At 42.5% G+C, this 24,526-nt stretch overlaps 1 protein-coding gene across 3 annotated transcripts; it reads right to left on the reverse strand.

Moving 5' to 3' along the window:
* Nucleotides 1-3,566: 3,566 nt before the first annotated feature.
* LOC144695808 (uncharacterized) lies at nt 3,567-19,934 on the reverse strand. Of its 3 annotated transcripts, none has more exons than XM_078566802.1 (4): nt 19,762-19,934; nt 18,849-18,965; nt 13,400-13,673; nt 3,567-6,016 (listed from the first exon to the last, which is right to left on the reverse strand). In XM_078566802.1, exon 4 carries the CDS (start codon nt 5,745-5,747, stop codon nt 5,052-5,054), a length of 696 nt encoding a protein of 231 aa, XP_078422928.1. In that variant the 5' UTR covers nt 5,748-6,016; nt 13,400-13,673; nt 18,849-18,965; nt 19,762-19,934; the 3' UTR covers nt 3,567-5,051. The 3 variants fall into 3 exon arrangements, with proteins under 3 accessions (XP_078422928.1, XP_078422927.1, XP_078422926.1); XM_078566801.1 differs by lacking the exon at nt 19,762-19,934 and adding an exon at nt 19,617-19,753; XM_078566800.1 differs by lacking the exon at nt 19,762-19,934 and adding an exon at nt 19,432-19,609.
* Nucleotides 19,935-24,526: the final 4,592 nt, after the last annotated feature.

The raw sequence follows: 24,526 nt of genomic DNA on the forward strand, positions 1-24,526 counted from the left end.
AAAATAGCTTATCGTCTTGCATTCATCAGGACACTTGCCAAGAATACCAATAAAGGGTAAAACAACAATTTATAATGTGTGAGAAGAGAGTGCTGATTAGTTGGCAAGTGGAATCTGGTTCTAGAGGAGGTGCCCTGGAGAATGCACCAGTGATGGCAACAGACAGTTAACTGCCAACAATTGTTTGAAATTTGTGCATTTGCGTGTATGATAAGCTACATAAATTAATGCGAAGGGCCCTGTTCTTTGCAGACAGAAATAACATATGCACAACTTGTGCCTGTTTCAGCTGAACAAAAGAAGTGACAGCCAGTCGCTGACTCAGTGCTGGGGCTGTACAGGACGTTGTACTTTCAATGTCCTGCTGCGGTTTTCCAGGTCTATTTCTATTGACGGCAATGCTGGGGGTTGTGTAGATCTATGTTCCAGCAATGTAATGCTGGAATTTGTACTGGCCTGTGTCCTTACCGTGCTTGAGGTGTTTACAGGTACTATCTCCCGTCATGCTCGCTCCAAACTCATCCAGTCCATGAGAATCACCCCCTGCTCCCTTGACACTATTCCCAGTAAACTTATAACTACAAAAGCTCCCCTGCTGGTCCACTTGATGGTTGTCCTTCTTTAGGTAATGGTCCTCTCTCCTTTAAAGCTGGTGTAATCACCTCGCTCCTCAAAAAGACAAAACATTCTCTCAGCATCCTTGCAAACTGCATACCCACCTCCAACTTCCCCTTCCTCTCCAAACCTCTTGAACATGTTGTCATCTCCCAAATCCGAGTCCATCTTTTCTGGATCTCCATGTTCGAATCCCTGCAATAAGATTTCTGGCCCTGTCAAAGTCACACATCACATTCTATGCAACAGTGAGAAAGTTAACATACCTCCTCCTACTTTTCAACCTGTCTGCAGTCTGTGTCATGGTCAGTCACACCATCCTCCTCCGATGGCTTTCAACTAATCATCAGCTTGGCGGGAGTGCGGAGGGGGAGTGCGGGGAGGGGGGGGGGGGGTGGGTGGTAGGGAGGTGGTGGGAAGGTTGGGTGGGGGGAGCTGAACTTGCCTGGTTCTATTGTAACTTCTTTAACTGTAGCCAGAGAACCACATGCGATGGCTTCACCTGTTCTTGCACCTTTGCCTCTGGTGTCCAATAAGGATCTATCCTTGCCCCCTTCTATTTCTCATCTACACGGCAACATCATCTAAAAATACGTTAGTTTTTTTATACGTATGGTGATAAATCTCATTTCTACTTCACCACCCAGTGGCATTCAGTCAATTAAAGCACATCAAGGGGGCAAGAAATGGATATGGCTTTGAAGGGACATAACCTACAGTGACAGCAGCAAATTTTCAATGTGATAGGGAGAGAAGGGGGCCGAGTGCCTGAATGAAACTGGTGGAAGGGTGAATGAGTGCCAGTGTAAAATTGGAAGCGGGAGGGAGGTGTGACCGTGTGAAATCGGAGGGAGGGACAAGGCATATCAGTGTGAAATTGGGAGGAGTGGAGTGTCAGTATGAAATCGGAAAGAGGAGGGAGAGCACAGCCTTGAACTGGGGACAGGAGATGAAGAAAAGTACCAAAGCATTAAAAGCAGATAAGGAGATCAGAAACTCTTGGCTCAGGATAACTGGGTGCTGCTTGGTGGTGCTGAATGGGAGTTGCATTTACAGATTTTTACAAGCAGGCTATGGGTTCCATAATAAGCAGCTCAGAGGCTGATGAAGCCAAAGTGCTTGGACTCCTCCTTGTAGACTTCCCTCCTCTTCAGATATAACTGCAAGCAGAAGATAATTCGAAGCAACAACATGCCACCCAGTGAAAGCACACAAGGTCACACCCTGGCTCCACTGAGTCCTGCATCTCAGCAATGCTCAGCAGAGGGAAATAGAGTTAAGACCATGGAGCCCTTTGCATGGAGATAATGTGAAGAAAGTCCCTGCCAGGCTGCTTTCTCACATTTTGCTGGATGTCCAGCTACAACTGGGATAGTCAGATTCTGGGACCACGCTGCTTGCTTGTTCTCTTACCCAGAAGAGGTGTCTGTTTTTGGAGGGATCACCAGCGGGGAAAAATTATTGGAAAGACGATGTCTACCCTCATTGCAGGGAAAATAAACAAAACGGATTCATATTTCTCTTGGAGACAAAACTACACTAAAAAAGTGAAAATCTTAGAATTCTAATGTGTGTTCATTCCCATTTTGGGTATATCAATGAGCAGTAATGAATATCCACACTTATAATGGATATACATACAACAGCTATACTGGACATATTAAACTGCTCATTATTTAAATCAGTGCCGCAGCTACAGCAAGATTGACTGAACTGAGGTTTGTGGAAAGAGCTGACAGATGTGTTGTACTGAGGTGTGGTATCTCATGCCTGAAGAATCTGTTTGTGTCAAATTGTAATTCCCTTTTCCTGTTGCCTAGTGTCAGAAATAGAAATCAAAGAGAGATGATGCTCCAATCTGTTCATTAACTGTTTGACACACTTCTGCGCATTTCCTGTCTTAATTTATAAAGATCCTGACTCCATGAGTTAACAATGGATTGCCAGTCTGTCCATTCTTAAGTGAGATCTGAAAAGTCATCTTTCTGCCCAACTGCCACCATGCTTGGATTGTGTTAGACAGCAGAGCTAATATCTTGCCTTCATTCAGTACATTTTGTGAAGCGTGAGATTGGACTTGAGGAAAAACTGAGTTTAAATCTGATAATTCCAAAATTTGGAGCTGGTTAATGATTTTTGTTTTTCAAGTACTATATGGTGATGTGATCAATCAAAGCAAATTAAAAGATATGTCCTTAACACAACTGAATGATTATACAAGAATGCAATCACAGAAAGACTGTGATATTCAATATTAACTAGACTCCCAATTTATCTTCTGTAAATTTTGAAATTGTATTTGATTCCCAATTCCAAATCATTTATGGAAATGGTGAACAACAGTTGTACCAGCACCCATACCTGTGGAACAGCACTTTCTCATCTTCCACCAATATAAGTAAATACCTTTAACCCCTTGCTCTGTTTTCTGTTTTGTAACCAGCTTGTCAGTCTACCTGTTCCCCAACATCCCATACTCTAGCCTTAGTCATAAGTGTACTGTGATATCTATCAAAGGATTCTTGAAAATTCAAGTATATTGCACCTACTGAATTACTCTTGTCTATATTTCTATTATTTATTTAAAGAATTCAAGAGAGTTATTCAAGCATCATCCTCCCTTTTGAATTCTGTGCCAATTGCTCTTTAAAATATTTTCCAGTTCTATACGTCTTTTTATTACATCTGTAAACGAGCTTGGACATGATTTTCAGTGAAAGTTGATCATTTTCAGTCTGGTCCATTTTACTTTCATTGTAATAGGCTTAAAAAGTCAGGAAGCTATTTTAAATCGGGCATATAAATTTCTGCAGCAGCCATTTCATATGTTGTGTCTTTTTAATTAACCATTATGCTGATTTTATATTTTACTCTAGTCATGAAACAGATGATCTTTTAGAAATGTACATTGATTAAGTTATAAGGCGAAACAATATAATTAATAGAAAATATGTAGGAAGGATTAGAGTCTTTATTTTAAAATTACCACTGTAAAAGCTTAAGGTGCTTCTAGAAAGTTATGGTGTCAGCAAGAATTGCTTTAGCTAAAGCAATATTTCTAACTTTTGATAAAATACGGAACATCACGGCTGCCAAGTCCTGGCTCAAGAATACAGCTCATTGTTCACTATCTGATCAAGATTAGTAAAACAAGGAACTATTATCTTCCATTAACTGTCCTTTTTGATCCAAGCTGTTATCTTTAAATATGTCATTAAATACCAATTAAATTAGCCTAACAATAGCCAGAACCAATCAATGAGCTAAAGAAACCTCACCTGACATGGTGTGATGTTCATGTGAAAGGATAAAATCAGGGTCTGAGAGCAGACCTATTGCTAGCCATAGCTACTAACAAAGAGATAACAAGAAGATTATGACTCTGCAGCCTGATCAACCATCGGAAGTCTTAAAGTCTGTTTTTGGATTTGATAAGTATACCTCTTCTCTGTGTTCATTAATATTCTTTTGAATAACCTTCTTTTGAATTTTCCTTCTGAGAATATTGTCCGACCTATTGGGTTTAATTCTTGTTCGGACCTCAAAGAGTTAAATGAACTATTGGTAGATTGGGGTGATTGGGCTTTGAATATTTTATACACCACCCAAATTCCTCAAACTCCTATACATCTTTGAGTACGGATATCATTGTCTTTCATACCAACATCATTAAACTGGCTGATCTATGATTGACTGGGTTTGTTCTAACTTCCTTTTTATATAAAGGAACATGATATTTCTATCTGCATTAAACTTCTTCAACTTTAAGACTAGTGTATCCTGTCTGATATAAACAAACCCCACCATCACTGAAACCAATTTCCTCCATTCTGATATAAACCAATTCCACATTCGCTGGCACCAATCTCCTCCTGTGTGATATAAATCAACCCCACAGTCACTGACTCTTATCTCTTCCTGTCTGATATAAACCAAGGCACCAAGTTCACAAAGATTAAATCCAGCCCATTACTTGTGTTGGACTTGTCTCCATTCCCATGCTGAGGAGATTGCTTTGCCAGATGGGAGTTGCAACAGTTGGGAGCTCTTGATTTTCTACAATTCCCATTCCCCTTCTTTCTGGTGGACAATGGGGGCACCATTGTTTGTAATGTGCAAGTCAGTAAGAATTTTCAGCAAACACTAATTGGCACTTTCTAATTGGGGATGTTAATCAGTGAAACCTTTCACACACTGAATTGTAGATTTTGGTTCAAATATCAATTTAGTACCGATGTATAAGTTTATAATTTTGTTGCAACCTCATTTCTGATGCAAGTCCCTGAATTATGGAGAAAGATCTGAGACAGTGGTTTTTTAAGGGACACTGAAGTTACGAGAAGAAAATTAGCCAAATATACAGAATGTTAAACTGCAGCCCAATTACAAAGGTTATTAATATCAGCAGAAACAAACGTTGTCTGAATGAACATGGTTCAGTCCTGGGTGTGATTAACAGTAGCAATAAGAGAAGATTCAAACCCCTGAAGTCTCATGTGAACTCGCTGGTGTCTCAGCAAGTTAGAAGATCGATTAAATCCCTTTTCACACACAGAGCAGATAAATGGCTTCTCTCCGGTATGGACTCGGTGGTGTGTCAGAAGCTCGGATGAACGAGTGAATCCCTTCCTACATACAGAGCAGGTGAATGGCCGTTCCCCAGTGTGAACGCGCTGGTGTGTCAGCAGGTGGGATAAGTGAGTGAATCTCTTCCCACAAACAGAGCAGGTGAATGGCCTCTCGCCGGTGTGAACTCGCTGGTGTGCAATCAGGTGGGGAGACTGCCTGAAGCCCTTCCCACAGTGAGTGCAGCTGAATGGTCTCTCATCAGTGTGAACTCGCTGATGTGTCTGGAGGATGGAGGAGTGAGCAAATCCCTTACCACACACAGAGCAAGTGAATGGCCTCTCCCCAGTGTGGCTGCGTCGATGATTTCTCAGCTCAGATGGGTAATTAAAGCCCTTGCCACACATGGAACAGGTGAACGGCCACTCCCCAGTGTGGTTGCGTCGATGAATTTCCAGTTTGGACGGGTAATTGAATCCCTTCCCACAGTCCCCACATTTCCAGGGTTTATCCATGATGTAGTGCCCTTGTATCTCTATCGGTTGGGTGATCAGTTGAAGCCTCATTCACACATAGAACACGAAGACAATTTATCCCTGCAATGAATGGCACACATGGCTGGTTAAAACTCTTTCCACAGTCAGTGCATTGGAACACCCTCTCACTCATTTGTGTGTGTTTCAGTACTTTTCTTACAGATAGAACAGACAAACATCTTTTCTGCCACATTCAGTGGCTGATGATATTCAGATCCTGATGAACTGAACGGCTCTGTCCATCTTGATATGATCTTTGGTTCGAGTTTGCCATCTGCAAATTCTCCCTTTATAATATCCTGCAAAAGGAGTTTACAAAAATCATCACTGTCACTACAGGTGAGAAATTTAAAACAGACATTTCTAGCTTCTGTGAAACATTATTCCTAATTTTTTCAATCAAAGCAGTAAATCACCATTCCAAACACTCTACCTCCTCCCTCTGCTGAAATCCAAAACCATCGCAGTTTCTCCAATATTTTCCCTTTCGGTCAACATTTCTTCCTCACCTGAAGGTGCTGACCTGGACTGGGTTCACTTCCACATTCACTGGTTCCTCTCCCCCTCCTTCTTGACCATGCTCACTCTGGCTGGGTTCAGTTCGACACTCAACAGTTTCTCTCCAATAGGAGACTCATATGTGTCCAATCTACCTGTGCCACCTTCTGCAGTGAGTGCAGGCAGGCTATTCCACAGTTCTCACCTGACACCTCACATGTGCACTTTCCAGCTGGGTCACTGGACTTTGTCCCAATGGCTCAGTGGGTAAAGGCACCGTTCAGTGAGGCTGAGGTGTAGGAACAGGAGTGGCCCAAGATTTAATCCTGTCTGCAAATCCTGCCCTTCCAATACCTGTAAAAGCTGATTGCAAGAGTCATCACTGCAAGTAGGAACAGCAGGAGGCCATTCAGCCCCTCCAGGCTGTTCCACCATTCAATTAGATCATTGCTGATTTGTGTCTTAGCTCCTTGGCATGCTACCAATAACTGCCATTTACATACATACTATCACAACATAGTATAATGTTCCAAGGCAGCACACAAGAGTGTAAATCAGACAAAAACTGACACTGAAGTAGGCTTTCAACTGTCAAAATGGAATCTTATGAATAATTGAAAGATTATTAAGAAAACACACAAGTTATGGGCAATGAACATGGTCTAACTGGATCGCTGTACAAAACACCAATTGCTCAGTTTTTGCAGAATGGTGGGCGATCCTACCCAGAATGATCCGCACAGTAGATATGGCTCACGTCTAATGTAAGGGCCCTAATGCACAGGCATGTGAAGGCTCCAAATCCGGAGACAGCCTGTTTGTGCAGAGCACATGCGATGGCCCAGGAGTGCAGCTTCAGCAACACCAAGTGCAGGTCTCAGGTCCTGAATCAGAGCCGCCCAGCCAGGCGGAAATATGGCAAGGTCCTTGGGAGGCATCATTAACCTGATGTTCATTGCCTCCCTTATCCTCGCTGTTGCTTCCCGGTTTTGTCCCCCATGTCCACCCAGTCCGACTTGTAAAGAAGCCACCCAGAATTCCCCGCAACTGGCCCTGGGAAACATGCGCGCTGTGGACAGCTGGGGAAATGAGTACATAGGATAGAGTGGTTTCTGGGGTGCAGAGAATTGTAGGAGCTGTGGCTGCCATTAATTAGTGGCTGTAGGTAAGCGTTTTATTGTAAGCTGATGGAAGGTCAGTGATTGAAAATGTTAGCTATGTTGCTTTCTCCAAAGATGCTGTCGGATCTGCTGAGTGTTTCCAGTATTTGTTTTTATTTCAAACATTGCATGTGCAACATTTTGCTTTTGTTTTATTGCAGGCATTGCTCATAGAAACATGGCAGCAGCGTGTACGATCTACAAGATGCACTGCAGCAACTCACCAAGGCTCCTTTGATAGCACCTTCCAAGCCCACGACCTCAACCATCTAGAAGGACAAGTGCAGCAGATGCATGGGAAAACCATAAGCTTCAAGTTCCCCTCCAAGCCATACACTATCCTGACTTGAAACTACATTGCTGTTCCTTCACTGTCACTGGGTCAAAATCATGGAGCTCCTTCCCTAACAACACTGTGGATGCACCTACACTACATGGACTGCAGCAGTTCAAGAAAGCAGCTCATCACCACCTTCTCAAGGAAATTAGGGATGGGCAATAAATGCTGCCAAGCCAGCAATCCATGAACGAATTCATCAAAAAAAATTCCTCAGTGGTGCTTTTTGATCCTCTCAGACCAGAGCCTCTTTGCTGTTGCTGTGAATCCATGTCCATCCATTGTTCTGTTCCATCTCTGCGCTCCCTGATCACCTCTCTGCCATTGTCTAAGCTCCTCTGCCTCTATCATGGGTGTATTTTAGCCATGTTTCATATCCGACTGTTACTTCTATCAACCATGACTAAATGAAGTTTCCACCACTGCCATCCCCATACCACCGCTTTATCTTTGTCAATATCTTTCATAGTCAGGAACTGTTTCTTCAGCATTAAATGCCATTTTTCTTACACCTTCTGAGCTTTTATTGACAATGGATTTCTGCACCATATTTATTCCCCATTATTCATTCTGCACACCCTGAAATGTTACCTTTGCTTTTCTCTCACTGCAGATATTCTGTGACCTCAGAAGCAAAGAATGGTTACAGCACAGAAGGCCATTCAGCCCATCATGTCTGTGCTGGCTCTTCAAATGAGCAGTTTCCTTAGTGTCACTCCCCACCTTCTCCCTGTAGCCCTGCACATTCTTCCTTTTCAAATAATCGAATTCCCACTTGACTGCCTTGATAGAACTTCCCTCCACCGTATTCCCTGGCACTGCATTCCAGATCCCAGCCACTCAATGCGTGAAAAGGTTTTCCCTCATGTCTAAATCAGTGCCGGCTGCTTCTTGATCCTTCCATCAATGAGAAGTTTCTCCCTATCTATTCCGTCCAGATCCCTCATGATTTTGAACACTTCTATCAAATCTCCACTCAACCTTCTCTTCTCCGAGGAGAACAGTCCCAACTTCTCCAATCTATCTACGTAACTGATAACCTTCATCCCTGCAACCATTCTCGTGAATCATTTATGCACCTTTAATTACTTCACGTTCTTCCTAAAGTGTGGTGCCCAGAAGCGGACGCAATACTCCAGTTGAGGTCAAAATTGTGTTCTATACAAGTTTAACATAACTTCCTTGCTTTTAAGACTCCATGACCCTTTGATGAAGGCCAGGATGCTGTATGCTTCATTAACCACGCTCTCAACCTGTCCAGCTGCCTTCAATAATTTGTGCACATATACACCCAGATACCTCTGCTCCTGCACTCCCTTTAAAGTTGACCCCTTTATTTTATATTGTTCTTTGGTATTCCTTCTACCAAAGTGAATCACTTCACATCTCTCTGCATTGAACTTCATATGCCATTTGTCCACCCATTCCACCAACCTGTCTATGTCATTTTGAAGTTCTACACTAACCTCCTCACAGTTCACAGTACTTCCAAATTTAGTATCATTCACAAATTTTGAAATTGTGCCCCATGCACCAAGGTTTAGGGCATTAATATACATCAAGAAGAGCAAGTGTCCTAACACCAACCCCAGGGGAATTCCAATATAAACCTTCCTCCAATCCGAAAAACAACCATTCACCACTATTCTCTATCTGGCATCACTGCAGGAGCTCCTTGGGGTAGTGTCCTCGGCTCAACCACCTTCAGCTGCTTCATCAGTGACCTTCCTTCCATCATAAGGTCAGAAGTGGAGATGTTCACTGATCATTGCACAATGTTCAGCACCATTCACGACTCCTCAGATACTGAAGCAGTCTATGTCCAAATGCAGCAAGACCTGGACAATATCCAGGCTTGGGCTGACAAGTGGCAAGTAACATTCATGCCACACACGCCAGGCAATGACCATCTCCAACAAGAGCGAATCTAACCATTGCCACTTGACGTTCAATGGCATTACCATCACTGAATTTCCCCACTATCAACATCCTGGGGGTTACTATTGACCAGAAACTTAACTGGACTAGCCATAGAAATACTGTGGCTTCAGGGGCAGGTTCGAGGCTAGGAATCCTGTGATGAGCAACTCACATCCTGACTCCCCAAAGCTTGTCCACCATCTACAAGGAACAAGTCAGGAATGTGACGGAATGCTCCCCACTTGCCTGGATGAGTGCAGCTCTCATAACACTCAAGAAGCTTGACAACATCCAGGACAAAGTAGCCCACTTAATTGGCACCACATCCACAAACATTCACTTCCTCCACCAACGATGCACACCAGTGTGTGCAATCTACAAGATGCACCGCAGGAATTCACCATCAAGAGCACCTGCCAAACACACGACTGATACCATCTGAAAGGGCAAGGGCAGAAGATAGATGGGGTCACCACCACCCGGCAGTTCCCCTCCAAGTCACTCACCATCCTGACTTGGCAATATATTGCTGTTCCTTCACTGTCGTTGGGTCAAAATCCTGGAACTCCCTTCCTAACAGCACTGTGGGTGTATGTGCACCATATGAACTGCAGCGGTTTAAGAAGGCAGCTCACCACCACCTTCTCAAGGGCAACTAGGAATGGGCAATAAATGCTGGCCCAGCCAGCGAAGCCCACATCTCGTGAATGAATTTTAAAAAAATTCCTGTCACTCAGCCAATTTTCTATCCATGCTGCTATGGTCCCTTTTGTTCCACGAGTTCTAACTTTGTTCACAAGGTCTGTTGTGTGGCACTTTATCAAATGCTTTTTGGAATTCCATGTACACCTGATTGTACAACCAGTATTGTCCACATCAACACTCTCTGTTGCCTCATCAAAAAACTCAAGCAAGTTAGTTAAGCACGATTTTCTCTTAACACATCTCTGCTGGCTTTTCCTAACTAGCCCATACTTTCACAAGTGACTCTTAATTTTATCCTTTCTTGAAGTGTCCCCACCAACGAGGATCAACTGACTGGCCTGTAGTTGCTGGGCTTATCTTTACTTCCTTTTTTCTACAGGGTTGTAACATTTGCTATTCTCCAATCCCTGAATTTAAGGAAGGCTGGAAAAGTATGGGCAGGGCCTCTGTAATTAATTTAATACCTTAGTTATGCCCTGTCTCCATGCATAAATCCTCTTTTTGGTCTCTAATCAGCTCTACTCCTCCTTTTACTATTTATATGCCTATCAAAGACTTATGGGTTCTGTTTTATGTTTGCTGCCAATCTATTCTTATACTGTCTCTTAGCTTTGCCCATTTGCTTTTTCAATTCCACTCTGAATCTTCTATGTGCAGCCTGGTTCTCGGATGTGTTATCCACCTGATAACTGTCATAAGCACACTTTTCCTTCTTCATGTTAATCTCTAACCCTTTTGTCATCCAGGGAGCTCTGGATTTCTTTGTTCTATCTTTCCCCTTCGTCAGAATATATCTTGACTATCTCTGAATTATCTTTTCTTTAAAGGAAGCCCATTGTTCAGTTAGTCTTGTCTGCCAACCTTTGATTCCAATTTATCTGTGTCACATCGATTCTTACCCCATTGAAGTTTGCTTTCTCCCAGTTATTCCCATTTGGATTGTTCCATTGCCAACTTAAACCTTATGATATAGTGATCACTTTCCTCTAAACAGTCTCTTGCTGACACTTGATCCATCTGTCCAATCTCATTCTCAAGAACCAGGTCTAGGAATACCTCTTTTCTTGTTGGACTGGGAACATACTGATGTAGAAAATTCTCCTTTTTTTACTACAAGTTATTGTTTAGCTGCTAGAAGGGACAAGACTGCAAAGCTGATTGACTAGAAGAATGGCTTTGGGCCTAGAATGTTCTGAGGCATACAAATTAAGGTTAGATTGTTGTGAGGATGGTAGGGGCACTCTTCCTATTGTTCAAGAGTTGCACATACTGGGTTAGAAGTAATTGGTTGTGTTGGTCCAAGTGCACATACTTGGTCTAAATGTTGCAAAGCTGCCTGCAGAAAGGGTATAAAATAGGGCTGCATCACTGAGGTCTTTGCACTCGTCACAGGTCACTTTCTGGGGGGCTTTTGGCAGAAGAGAGAGTGAGGAGTAGGGCACATGCAGAGAGAGCAATTGCCAGCAGTAGGGAACTTGCTACATTTGCATTGGGCATTGTCAGTCGATGGGTATTTGTCATGGGTTGAAGGGTTGCCATAAGAACCAAGTAATTGGGTTAACTAGTGCCAAAAGTAACTGTCACAGTGCTGAGGATTTGCATAAGAATTCAGTATTAGAGATCAATGGATCCTGCATTGGCAGGGTTGCAGGGCTAAAGCAATTGCTTTAAGAGAGTGTGATTGTAAAACGTATAACCACTGGCTGCTTAGGAATCATTCAGTCAGTTAAAGTCTAGCTTGGAAGAATCAGTAGGGAAGTAGTTTAATGATTTTGGGAAAGAGAGAGAAAGAGAAAGCACTGAGCAGTCAGCTGTGAAATTTGTAGCTCCAGCAGTTAAAGGTTGGCTGGAAGCTGGGGGTTGGAAAAGGATGCACTAGAGTTGTAGTCTTAAAGCTGCAAAGGGATTTGTATGTTTTTAGAGTTAAGTTGGCTGAGCTAAAATCTCAATGGACATTATGAGTCAAGAGACCAGGTTCAAGGAACCAAGAAAATATCCCAGAAGTTGCAGTATCCATGGGAAAGATAGAGCAACATACATTGACCTTGTGTGTTGTGCCATGCTTTGACTAATGAAATGTTAAGTGTCTATCTTTATTGTCCAACTAAAACTTATAAGTTTGCATTCTAAGGCCAGAACTTTACGGCCACTCCCACTGGTGGGATTTTCTGGTCGCGCCGAAATCTACGAGCTATTGAACAGCTCACTGCATTTTCAGGCTCTGCCTTCACTGTGATGGGGCCGTAAAATTCTGCCCTAAATTAGTGGTAGTCCTTTTTGCCAATATGGTTATTCCTTGACAAGAATGTTCTTAATCTGGTGTTTAGAATAGAGTCCAAATCCTTACACTATATTCGGATAACCACTCTATAATTCTTGCGCCTCAAAAATTTGTTCCTCTACATTTTCCCCACTAGGTATAGACTACTTCGAGCTATCTAATTGCACCTTTTTGTTCCTTTGTGTTAGCCAAATAGATGCTATCTTGACCCCTCTAGGACATCCTCTCTCTCCAGCACTGCAATGTTCTCCTTAATTAATACTGCAACCCTTCCCACTTTCCTTCCTTTCCTATCTTTCCTGACACCTTGCATCCAGGAATATCTAACCCCCAGTCCAGTTGCTCTTTGAGTCAGGTGTCCATTATTGCGACAACATCATGTGACTATCTGCACCTGCAACTCACCAATCTTATTTACCATACTACGCACATTTACATACGTGCATAGTAACCCTAATTTAGACTATATTATTTTCCCCCTTATGCTGGACACATCTAATACCTTACTATTTCTTATTCTGGTGCTATCTCTCTCCCTCCCAATATTCTGTGTACCTTGGTAGACCTCCCTAGTATTACCTCCCTAGTATTACCTCCCAGTTCCCACACCCTGCCAAGTAAGTTTAAACCCTCCACAATAGCACTAGCAAATTCTCATGCAATGAAATTGGTGCTGGCTCCACTGGAAATACTCAGCAAGCCAGGCAGTATCTGTGGAGAAAGATACATAGTTAACATTTCAGGTTGTTAATCTTCCGTCACTCTACAATAAAGCACTTACCAACAGCCGCTAAATAATGGTGGTGCAGTTTCCACAATTCTCTGCACCTCAGAAACCTTTCTATCCAACAGGCTCATTTCTCTGGCCGCTGAGAATGCACATGCTCCCCAGGGTCAACTTTGGGGCTTTCTGGGCGGTGCCTTTGTTGTGACTCAGACTCGGTGTAAACTGGAAAAGAAACTAGGAAACGATGGGTAGAATGGGCGCTGCACCATCGGGTTAATGGTGTCTCCATCCCTGGTCTGTATAAATTGCATCCATACATTTTAAAACACTGTAAGAGAAGAGAAAGCAGAGGCATTAATACAGATATTTAATAATTAATTGGAGAAAGGTGTAGTGCTAGGAGACAGGCAGATAGCTAATGTTATGACTATATTTAGGATGGGAGATAGTTTACTGGACAGCTTCTATAGACCATTCAACATAATGCAAGGAAATATAATGAAATATTTATTAAGGAAGAAAATAGAAAACAATTTCAAATCAAAAATTATAGCAATGAATAGTCAACATGAGTTTCAACAGGGGAAGTCTTACTTGATCACCCTCATTGAATTGTTTGAAGACATAATAGAGACAGAAGACAAGGGTAATGCAGTAGATTAAATTTATCTAGATTTTCAAGTGGCTTTCGATAAGGTGCTGCATAATGTATTGGGCCAGATAATGTGGGGTTGAGAGACACATAGCACAATTGATGGTGAGCTGGTTTCAAGACAGGAAGCAGAGAATAACAGTAAAGTATAGGAGCATAAGAGAAAGCTAGCTAGATTATAAAAATAGATATTAAGAGTTCTTACAGGTATTTAAAAAGGAAAAGCATAACTAAAATGAGCATTGGTTCTCTAGAGAGTGAGTCTGGGAATTAATAATGGAAATTAAGGAAATGGCAGATGCATTGAACAAATATTTTGTGCCCGTCTCCACAGCAGAAGACACAAATAACATCCCAGAAGTAACTGTAAATCAAGAGTTGAAATGGAGGGAAGAACTTAAAAAAATTAAAATCACCAGGGAAAGGGTGCTGAGAAATTTATTAGAACCAAAGGCTATCATGTCCCCAGATCCTGATGGACTTCATGCTAGGGTTTTAAACGAAGTGGGTGCTGAGATAGTAGAGGGATTGGTTTTCACTGTCTAAAATTCCTTAGATTCTGGAAAGGTCCCATCGGTTTGGAAAATAGCAAATGTAACACCTCTATTCAAGAAAGGAAAGTGACAGAAGCAGGAAACTACAGGCCAGTTAGACTAACATGTCATAGGGAAATTGCTGGAATCTATTCTGAAGGAGGTTATAGCAGAGCACTTAGAAAATCTGAATGCAATCAGGCAGAGTCAGCATGGTTTTGAGAAAAGGAAATAGTATTTGACTAATTTACTTCAGTTCATTGTGGAAATAACAAGCAATGTGGAAAAAAGGGAACCTGCAGCTGTGGTGTTCCTGGTCGTGCCACATGGAAGCTTACTCCACAAAATTGGAGTTCATGGTGTAGGGGGTAACATATCAGCATCAATAGAAGATGGTTAGCTAACAAGAAGCAAAGAGTAGGGATAAATGAGTCATGTTTGGGTTGGCAAGATGTAACCAGTGGAGTGGCAGAGGGATTACTGCTAAGCTCTCAACTATTTACAATCTATATCGATGACTTGGATGAAGGGACTGAGTGCATGGTTGCAAAATTTGCTGATGACGCAAAGATAGGTAGGACAGTTAGTTATGAAGAGGATGTAAGGAGTCTGCAGAGGGATATAGATAGGTTAAGTGAGTGGGCAGTATAATGTGGGAAAATGTGAACTTGTCTACTTTGGCAGGAATAAAAAACAGTATATTGTCTAAATGGAGAGAGAGATTGAGTATTTCTGAAGAAAGACATTTTGTCAAAGCTTTTCATTTTGCACTCATCAGGACAATCAAAGATCTGTCTGCAAGGAGCAGGGCCCTGTGTATTAATATATGTAGCTTCCAGTACATGCAAATGTGCCACACTGAGCCTGACTGACACTCTTAAATTGGTTGTGAGCGTAATTTTTAGCTCACTGAGGATTATTTAACAAATGTTGTCCAATCGCAGAATCACATCAAATGTTGGACACTTTGTTTTGAGTTTTGCAAGCATGGGCTGGTTGGGTAGTCTGTACCTTGCCCGTTGCAAACAGCGGAAGAGAGATTGCAGAATTCTGCTGTATAGAGGTTTTGATACATGAATCACAAAAAGTTAGCATATGGAGCAAGTGATCAGGAAGGCAAATGGAAAGTTGTTATTTATTACAAGGGGAATGCAATTTAAAAGTAGGGGTGTTTTGCTATAATTATACATGACATTGGTGAGACCACATCCAGAGTACTGTGTACAGTTTTGGTCACTTTATTTAAGGCAGGATATAACTGCATTAGAAGCAGTGCAGAGACGGCTCAACTCGGCTGATTGCTGGCATGAAGGAGTTGTCTTATGAGGAAAGGTTGGATAGCTTGGGTCTTTATCCATTGGAGTTTAGAAGAATGAGCGGTGATCGATATAAGATCCCGAGGGGACTTGCCAGGCTGGATGCTGAAAGGGTGATTCCCCTTGTGGGAGGGACCAGAACTAGGGAACACAGTTTAAAAATGAGATGTCTCCCATTTAGGAAGGTGAGGAGAATTTTTTGCTCAGAGGGTTGTTTCTGTTGAATTCTCTTCCCCAGAGAGCAGAATATTTTTAAGAAAGATTCTTGATTGACAGGGGAGTCAAAGTGTATAAGTGGGTAGACAGGAAAGTGGGATTGAGGCCATAGTCAGACCACATGATCTTATCAAATGGCAGAGCAGACTGGAGGGCCGAACGACACACTCCTGCTCCTATTTCATATGTTCATGTGTACGTATCTTCGTAAAGGATAACAGTTCAGGGTGGCAGGAAGTAGAATGTTGAAACACACAAAAACACAATTTGTAAATGTGCAGAAGACACAAATTGACAGGGTTAGCCAATACAGAGGAGAACTGAAATAAATTACAAGGGACATTAATAAACTTGCAGAATGGTATATATAATTGTCAAATGAATTTCAACGCAGCTAAGTGTGAGATATTACATCCTGGTAACTAAATGAGGTCACAGATTATTTGGAAATAAGAGTCCAAATTTCGTAGATGAGAAAAGAGATCTGGGAGAACAAATACATAAAGGAGTAAAAAAAAAATTGCTGTTTATTTCTAGAGGGGTAGAAATGAAAAGTAGAATAGTTAAGCAAACATTGTATCGAAGTTACACATGAAGTACAGACAAAAATTCATGAACATTCAGACACCAAACCCAGGGGCCATTACACTGGGACACCAAATGCAGGAATCACTTAGACTGAGATAGCACATCCAGAGCCCAAAAGCACCGAGATACCAAATCCATTGAACACTTATACTGTAACACCAAATCCACAGACTACTGAAACTGAGACACAAATCCATGGATTTATACCAAACAGGGTGGCGCTGGTCTCTGCTCAGCTTCCTGAAGCTGCACCACAAATGATCTACACTGACAGGTGGTCCTAGGCGGCTCTGGAGCCTTCAGATGCCTGCTTGTTTTGTGGCAGTTCTGAAGGAAATAGGCTGTATTCTACCATGCGGTGCACTCTGGGTAGAATTTACATCATTTATATGCAATGTTACAGACAGAATTAGTTCATGTACCATTTTAGAAAATTTGAATAGTATAAAACACTGAACATTATTCACTTCCATTCTCCACAAGTGTTGGGAAACTAAATGTATTAATGGCGAGATTCACTTGCTTGGATTTTAAATTCTTTTGTTTATAAATTGAATTATGTTTCTCCAGTTTCTCCCCCCAATTCAGATTCATGGCCTCATTTTTTTTCTTGCTCTGCACCTCAAATGGCAGTGGAGAGTTTTGCAAATAGTGATTGATTGTTCTGTGAGCCATCAGGAAGACAGCACGGAGGCTGGAAGGCCAAGGGTGCAACGTGTTTCTGCAATCAATGACAGTGCTTGAGAGTTGGAACCCGAGTTGGTCAGTCTGGTGAGCCAGTTGAACCCCTGTTAAACAAGTTATCTTTTAAAATTTAATGGTGGTTTCTTTTGTCAACAAAACAGTTTAATATTTGTCAAGATTTTCTTTTCCTGGAATTCTTGTTACGTTTGTCTTGATGGCAGTTTTGGACTGATTATGCTCATCAACTGAGGATACTGGATTAACCTTCCAACACTTACTATTGCGGTTCATGCATGTGTTGGGTCACATATTTGACAGAAAGTGGTAAGTGAAGAACTGAACTCAGCCAGAGTCAGCACCCTCAGGTGAGGGAGAGAAGTCAACTGGAAGGGAAAATATTGAAGATGATATGATGGGTTTGGATTTCAGAACAAGGAGGGGGAGAGAGAGAGTGAGAGACAGGAAGGAACAAGAGAGGAAAGAATGTTCCATAGAAACTAGAATTGTCTGTTTTGAATTTCTATCTTGCATTTGCAGTGATGGCTTTTGTAAACTCCTTTTGAAGGATCTTAGGAGGGGGAGATTGCTGATGGGAAACACAAACAAAGATTTGGCAGAGCCACTCGATTCATCGGGACCTGAATAAAATCAGCCGTTGAACTCGGAAGGAGAAATTTGGTCTGTTTTTTTTGTGGAAAAAGATTTCAACTTCTGTGTGACTGGACAAGCACTGTGACGTACACACTAGTGTGAAAGCGTTGCAGTGCACTGACTGTGTAGTAAAGAGCTGTAAATCAGTTACACAGCTTGAAATAACATTGCCTCATTCATAGCGCAGAGAAACTGTAAATGTGTTTTCTGTGTGGATTCAGCTTCAACTGCATGTTCATCCTGGAGAGTGACAGGGACACCGACACCATGGAGAAACCATGGAAATGTGGGGACTGTGGGAAGGAATTCAATTAACCATTCAAGGAGTGGAGAGGCCATTCACCTGTGCCATGTTTGAGAAGGGATTCATTCAGTTATCTACCCTGTTGGCACACCAGTGAGTTATATTGCACATTTTAAAGCATTGTCAAACATCCCAAGGCGCTTCACAGGAACATTTATGAGAATTTGACATTGAGTGCTGTAGGGATATATTAGGAGATCTGAGGTGAGTTTTAAGGATGTTCTTAAAGGTGGAGAAGTTTAGGGAAGGAACTAAGAAGATTAGGGACTTGGCAGCTGAAAGCACAGCAGCAAATGGTGAAGGGAAGGACATTTGGGATATGAAACAAACTAGAGGAGCTCAGGGATCCTAAAGTGTTGTAAGGCTGGAGGAAGTGAAAGAGATAGGGAGGGGGATGGCCATGAAGGAACTTAAAGATGAGTAAGGGAACTGTAAAGCTGCATAGGTTTCCAGGGAAGAGTGAGGCCAATAAGGAATTTGAACATGAGGAGGAAAATGCTAAAAACAAGACTTTGCCGGACTTGCAACTAACATTTGTATCACACCAACAGACACTTACTCTTTGGTGCCTGGCATAAAGGAAGAGAAAACAGTGATGTGGAGAAGCTATCAGGTTCACAGTGGCAGCTGATTTTGCCAAGTCCTCCTGTCAGCTCACAGGATCAAATGGGAAAAGCTGGAAGGAACAGAAAAAGATCTTACAACAGAATATGGATAATCGCACAACTCCCTCCCTTGCATGAATCAACAATTGCTGATTTCTCCCAAAATCAAGTTGCAGGCCAAAAGAGAATCAGATAAATAATTGAACTGGGGGGGGAGGATGATTTTTTTTTGGTTTACACTGCAAATTCTTATGGCTTGGTTTGCATTGCCTGAATACGGAGGAAGCAGTTTTCAGAAGGAAATCTGATAAATATCTGAAGGGGAAATATTTACAGGGTTATGGGGATAGGGAGAAGGACTGATTGGATTGTTCTTTCAGAGAGCCGGCACAAGCAAAACGGGCCGAATAGCCTCCTTTTGTGCTGTATCATTTTATGATCTACTGAGAGGTGGCAGCTGGTCACCGGCTGAGCTGGTACACCGCACTGCGAGGGTAGAAATTCACGGGGAACCGCAGGAGGCCCCCAGTAATTCGCCATCCCGTTCTCTCCTGATTCTAAGATTGAAAGTGATGACCAGCCAACTGGATTAAGGGATAAGGAGCAAAGGCAGCTGAATCGGGTTGGATCAAAGATCAGCCATGATCCCACTAAATGGTGGTACAAGCTCGATGGGCTGAATGCCCTCCTCCTGTTTCTGTGCTCCTGCTGACAACCCTCACATCACCGCTCTCGGCAACTGTGACCTCACAGAGCCCGGGGTCATGGGTTCACCGCCGCTGCCGCCGGGACCCGACGTCGGAGGAGGTGCTGCCCCACGCCGCGCCTGTCCCAGGCCCACTGACTCGGCCGCTCCCGGTTACCAACCAGCCTCCGTAGACGTAGACCTCAGCCTAAGCCTCGCCGCCCATAACAACATCCGCAAGGCCCAGGACAGCCCCCACCCACCCGAAACCACCATCACTGGCCTGACACCGAGCCTCAGCCTATTGCTGAGGCAAAGCTGCTTAGTGTCGGAAAGGCGCATGCGCGGCCTCTCCGCGATTTACGGGCTCAGGCGTCAGCGCGTGACGCGTGACGCATGATATAATGGGCGGCAGCTGCCCGGGAGAGAGAGAGAGAAAGAGAGATAGAGAGGAAGAGAGATGTCAATCAAAGAAACCGTAATGATTGCGAATCTGGATTTGAGGATTTTCTTTCAATGCAAAATCTGGAACATGCTTCAATAGAAACAGAAAATACCCGAAAAGAAAATATTTGTAAATGAAATAATTTCAAATAAGAGCAGAGGCCTTCGAAGAAGAAATAGAAAAGCAAAGGGAAAACAGGAAAGAGTATACAAAATGCTGCAGAGGAAGTACAGTATTGCCAAAACGCAAAGGGAAATAAAGGAGCAAGACCAGATGACAGATGAGATACTAGCAATGATGATAGAAAGGTGAAAGAAATGAAACGGACCTGAGTATGATGAAATTGAAAAGAAAATAAAGAATGCTTGTAGGGAAGCTAAAGATGTTTGATGAAGTATTGGAGTTGGAAAGAAAGCACAAAATGGGAGCTGTGCAGGTGAAATCTTTGACAGAAATAGAGAGATAACAACAGATAGTGAGTGTATAAAAGACAAAAAATGGCAAAATATTGTTTGAAGAGGATGCCGTCGCAGAAAATGGACAGAATATATAATATAATATAATATAATAAATATATGATGATCTAAATCGTAGGATCCCTCAAGATATAGAGACAAACGATAGACCAAACGTTATGATATCAGAGGTGAGAGAATGCTTTGAAATTGATGAGTACAGGGATCTCCAGACGTAGATGAATAACAAACTAAAAGCCCTTTGAGAAACAAATAGAAGTGGTAACAGAAATGTGATCAAACATATTGCACACAATGCATTGCAGTGGCTTAAGACATTCATTATTCATCAAGTCACCTAAGAAACCTAAAGCAATGGAGTGTGATCATTTTAGAAAGGTAAGCTTAATGAGTCATCTCTTAAGTGACCTTGGAAACCTTGAAGTGAAAATTGGTGAAACACAATCTGGATTAGACCTGAAGTAGGAACAAAATTTAACCCAAAAGCAATACTTGACAAATATTTCCATATACTTCATAGATTATAACAACACATTTGTCATGTTTATTGCCTAAAGCTAATGGACGTGCTGCTGAAATTTGTAACAATGCGAGATTTATCCTGAGCCTATATTGGGACCAATTAGTGAGCATCAGTCTAGAAAATGGATAATCAGATACCTTTCAAGTGAAGAGAGGAGTATTGTCGCCACAATCATTCAGTCTGTACGCAGAACAAATATTCAGCATTAGATGTACTTTTATGAGTAAAAATTGGAGGCAAGAACATAACCAACTTGCAGTACTCTGACAACACAGTGCCGCTTGTCAAATCAGAAACCGTACAAAATATCATACAGCAAGTGAAATCTTGAATTTAAAATATGCAAAAAGATGAAAACAACGGTTGGTAAAAGGAAGACATTATATTTAAGTGGAGGGTGTCACACTGGAACAAGTAGGTAGGTTTGTCTACTTAGGACAAATGATAACAAGATGGTAGATGTGATGCCAAAGTCAGAACAAAGATAGAGATAGCCAGAAGTAATTTTGTGAAGATGGAGGATGTGTTAACAACAAGAAAACTCAAGCTTGCAATAAAGAAAAAAATCATAACATGCTATATTCTATCCACTTTCCTGTATGTGCCAGAAACCTGGGCAATAAATAAAGATCTGTGGAGGAAAATAGAGCCCTTTGAAATGTGGATGCTAAGACATATGCTTAATATTCTATATACAGACCATAATATAAATGAATCATAGAAAATTTATGGCACAGAAAGAGGCCACTTTACCCACTAAGTCTGCGCCAGCCAAAAAATGAACCACCTGCTTTTCCACTTTCTGGCATTTGGTCCATTGCCCTGCAGGTTACATCACTTGAGGTGCTTATCCAGAAACCTTTTAATTGAGTTGAGAGTTTTTGCCTCTGCTACTTCTTCAGGCAGTGAGCTCCAAACCCCTACTACACTCTAGGTGAAAAAAAATCCTCATCTCCCCTCTAAATTTTCTACCAATCACTTTAGATCAGTGCCTCCTAGTCACTGACCTCTCTGCTAAGGTAAGAGGAGTGTGAGAGGAGGACTGTGGGACAGGCAGTCAGCAGCACCTAGAGAAGAGTGCAAGAGGAGGACCCTGGGACAGGGCAATTAGCAGCACCTAGAGGAGAGTGTGAGAGGAGAACCCCGAACCAGGCAGTCAGTAGTACCTAGAGGAGAGAGCGAGAGAAGGGTCCTGGGACAGTCAGCAGCGCCTGGAGGAGAGCAGAAGAGCTATATAAAAATAGCGTGAGAAGTAGCAAGAGTTTGAGAGCAGGCTGTAAAGGATTGTAATATTGTTTGTACTGATGCACCTGGTGATACATTTTGTAAAAGTTTAACCGGGATTGTACCCTTGTAATGGTGTTTTTGAAATGGTTTGGAATGTGATTGAAGATATTTTATGAATAAAGTATATTTTTACAAAAAAAAAAGAGTTTGAGAGCAACTGAGGGAGTTTGGTGAAGAGGGAGCAGGTGCTCCTTTTCAACCTTTCCTCAGAAAGAAGACCGGCATCCTTGATAAGTAGGACCTGGTGAATAAATTAGAAAAGTGTAATATTTTTAAAATGTTGCTGTACTTGGATTTAACTGAGAAGTGCCAGGAATAAGGGAAATTTAGGGCCAATATAATAAAGTAATATAAATAACCCAAAGTAGAATAGAGCTAACGTAAGGGAAGTAGAGTTAAGACATGGCAAGGCAGCTCAGTCGAGCGGAATGCGTGTCCTGTAATATGTGCGAAGTCATGGAGGCTACCGGAGTCCTAGATGACCAAACGTGCAGGAAGTGCTGCCAGCTGCACACATTTGAGCTCTGGGTTGGAGCTCGAGCGGTGGCTGGAGGCACTGTGGCACATCCACAAGGCTGAGAGCTACATGGATAGCACATTCAGAGAGGTGGTCACACCGCAGCTTAAGGGCCTGGAGACAGAGAACGAATGAGTGACCACCAGGCAGTCCAAGAGAAGTAGGCAGAGTCCTGCTCACAAATTGGTTTTCCGTTATGGAAGCTGGTGAGGGCACTGGTTCTTGAGGAGTGCAGTCAGAGCCAAGTTTATGGCACCACAAGCAGCTCAGCTGTACAGGTGGGTGGAAGAAGAGAGAAAGAGCAAAGGTGATAGGGGATGCATTGGTTAGGGGAGCAGTCAGGTGTTTCTGTGGCCATAGATGTGACTCCAGGATGGTAAGTTGCCTCCCTGGTGCCAGTGTCAAGGATGTCACAAAGGGGCTGCAGGACATTCTTCTAGGGGAGGGTAAACAGCCAGAGGTCAGGGTTCATATTGGTAGCAATGACTTAGGTAGGAAGTGGGGTGTGGTCCTGCAATCAGAATTTAGGGAGCGAGGGAGAAAATTAGCAAGCAAGTAGTAATCTTCGGATTACTCCCAGTACCACATGCCAGTGAGTACAGAAATAGGAGGATAAAGTATATGAATGCGTGGCTGGAAAGATGGTGCAGGTGGGAGGGCTTTAGATTCCTGGGACACTGGGACTGGCTCTGGGGATGATGGCACCTGTACAAGCTGGATGGGTTGCACCTGAACGGAGCTGGGACTAAGTTCCTTGCGGGGTGTTTTCTAGTGCTGTTGGGTGGGCTTTAAACTAACTGAGCAGGGGTGTGGGAACCAAGAGAAAATATTACTGAGGAATATCAGGGTGCACAAAATACTGGGAGGGACTAGTATAGAGAATAGTAAGTTAATAAGTGAAGTTAGGGTGAGGGAGAAAGTAACACAATCTAAATCAGGGTTACTATGCATGTATGCGAATGCACGGAGTATAGTAAATAAGATCACAGGTGGAAATATGATTTTGTGGTGATAACAGAGACCTGGCTCAAGAAAGGGTAGAACTGGGTATTAAATATTCCTGGATTCTTGAAAAGATGGGAAAGGAAGGAAAGGAAGAGGGCTGGTGGTGTTGGTTAAGGAGAGCATTGCAGTGCTGGAGAAAGAGGATGTCCCAGAGGGTTCAAGGACAGAATCAATTTGGCTAGAGCTACAGAACAAATAGGGTGCAATTACATTGCTCGGTGTAGTCTATAGACCGCCAAATAGTGAGGAGGATGTAGAAGAACAAATCTGCAGGGAAATTATAATGGGTGACTTTAATTACCTGAATGTAGACTGGGACAGTAGTAGTGCATAGGGTGGAGAGGGGCAAAAGTTCCTAGATTGTGTTCAGGAAAATTTTCTACAGCAGTATGTGTCCAACCCAACAAGAAAAGATGCACTGTTGGACCTGGCTATTGGAAATGAGGTGGGCCAAGTAGATCAAGTGTCAGCGGGGGAATATTTAGGAGACTGTGATCATTGTATTGTACATATTAGGATGATGATAGAAAAGGACGATAGGCAATCCAGAGTAAGAATAATTGACTGGACGAGAGCCGACTTCGATGAGGCAAAAACGGAGCTAGGCCGAATAGATCGGAATGAAAGATTGGTGGGAAAAACTGTAGCTGAACAATGGGCTACCTTCAAAAAAGAATTGGTCCAGGCACAGTCA

The sequence above is a fragment of the Cetorhinus maximus genome, chromosome 21, assembly GCF_964194155.1.
Source record: "Cetorhinus maximus chromosome 21, sCetMax3.hap1.1, whole genome shotgun sequence".
NCBI lineage: Eukaryota > Metazoa > Chordata > Chondrichthyes > Lamniformes > Cetorhinidae > Cetorhinus > Cetorhinus maximus.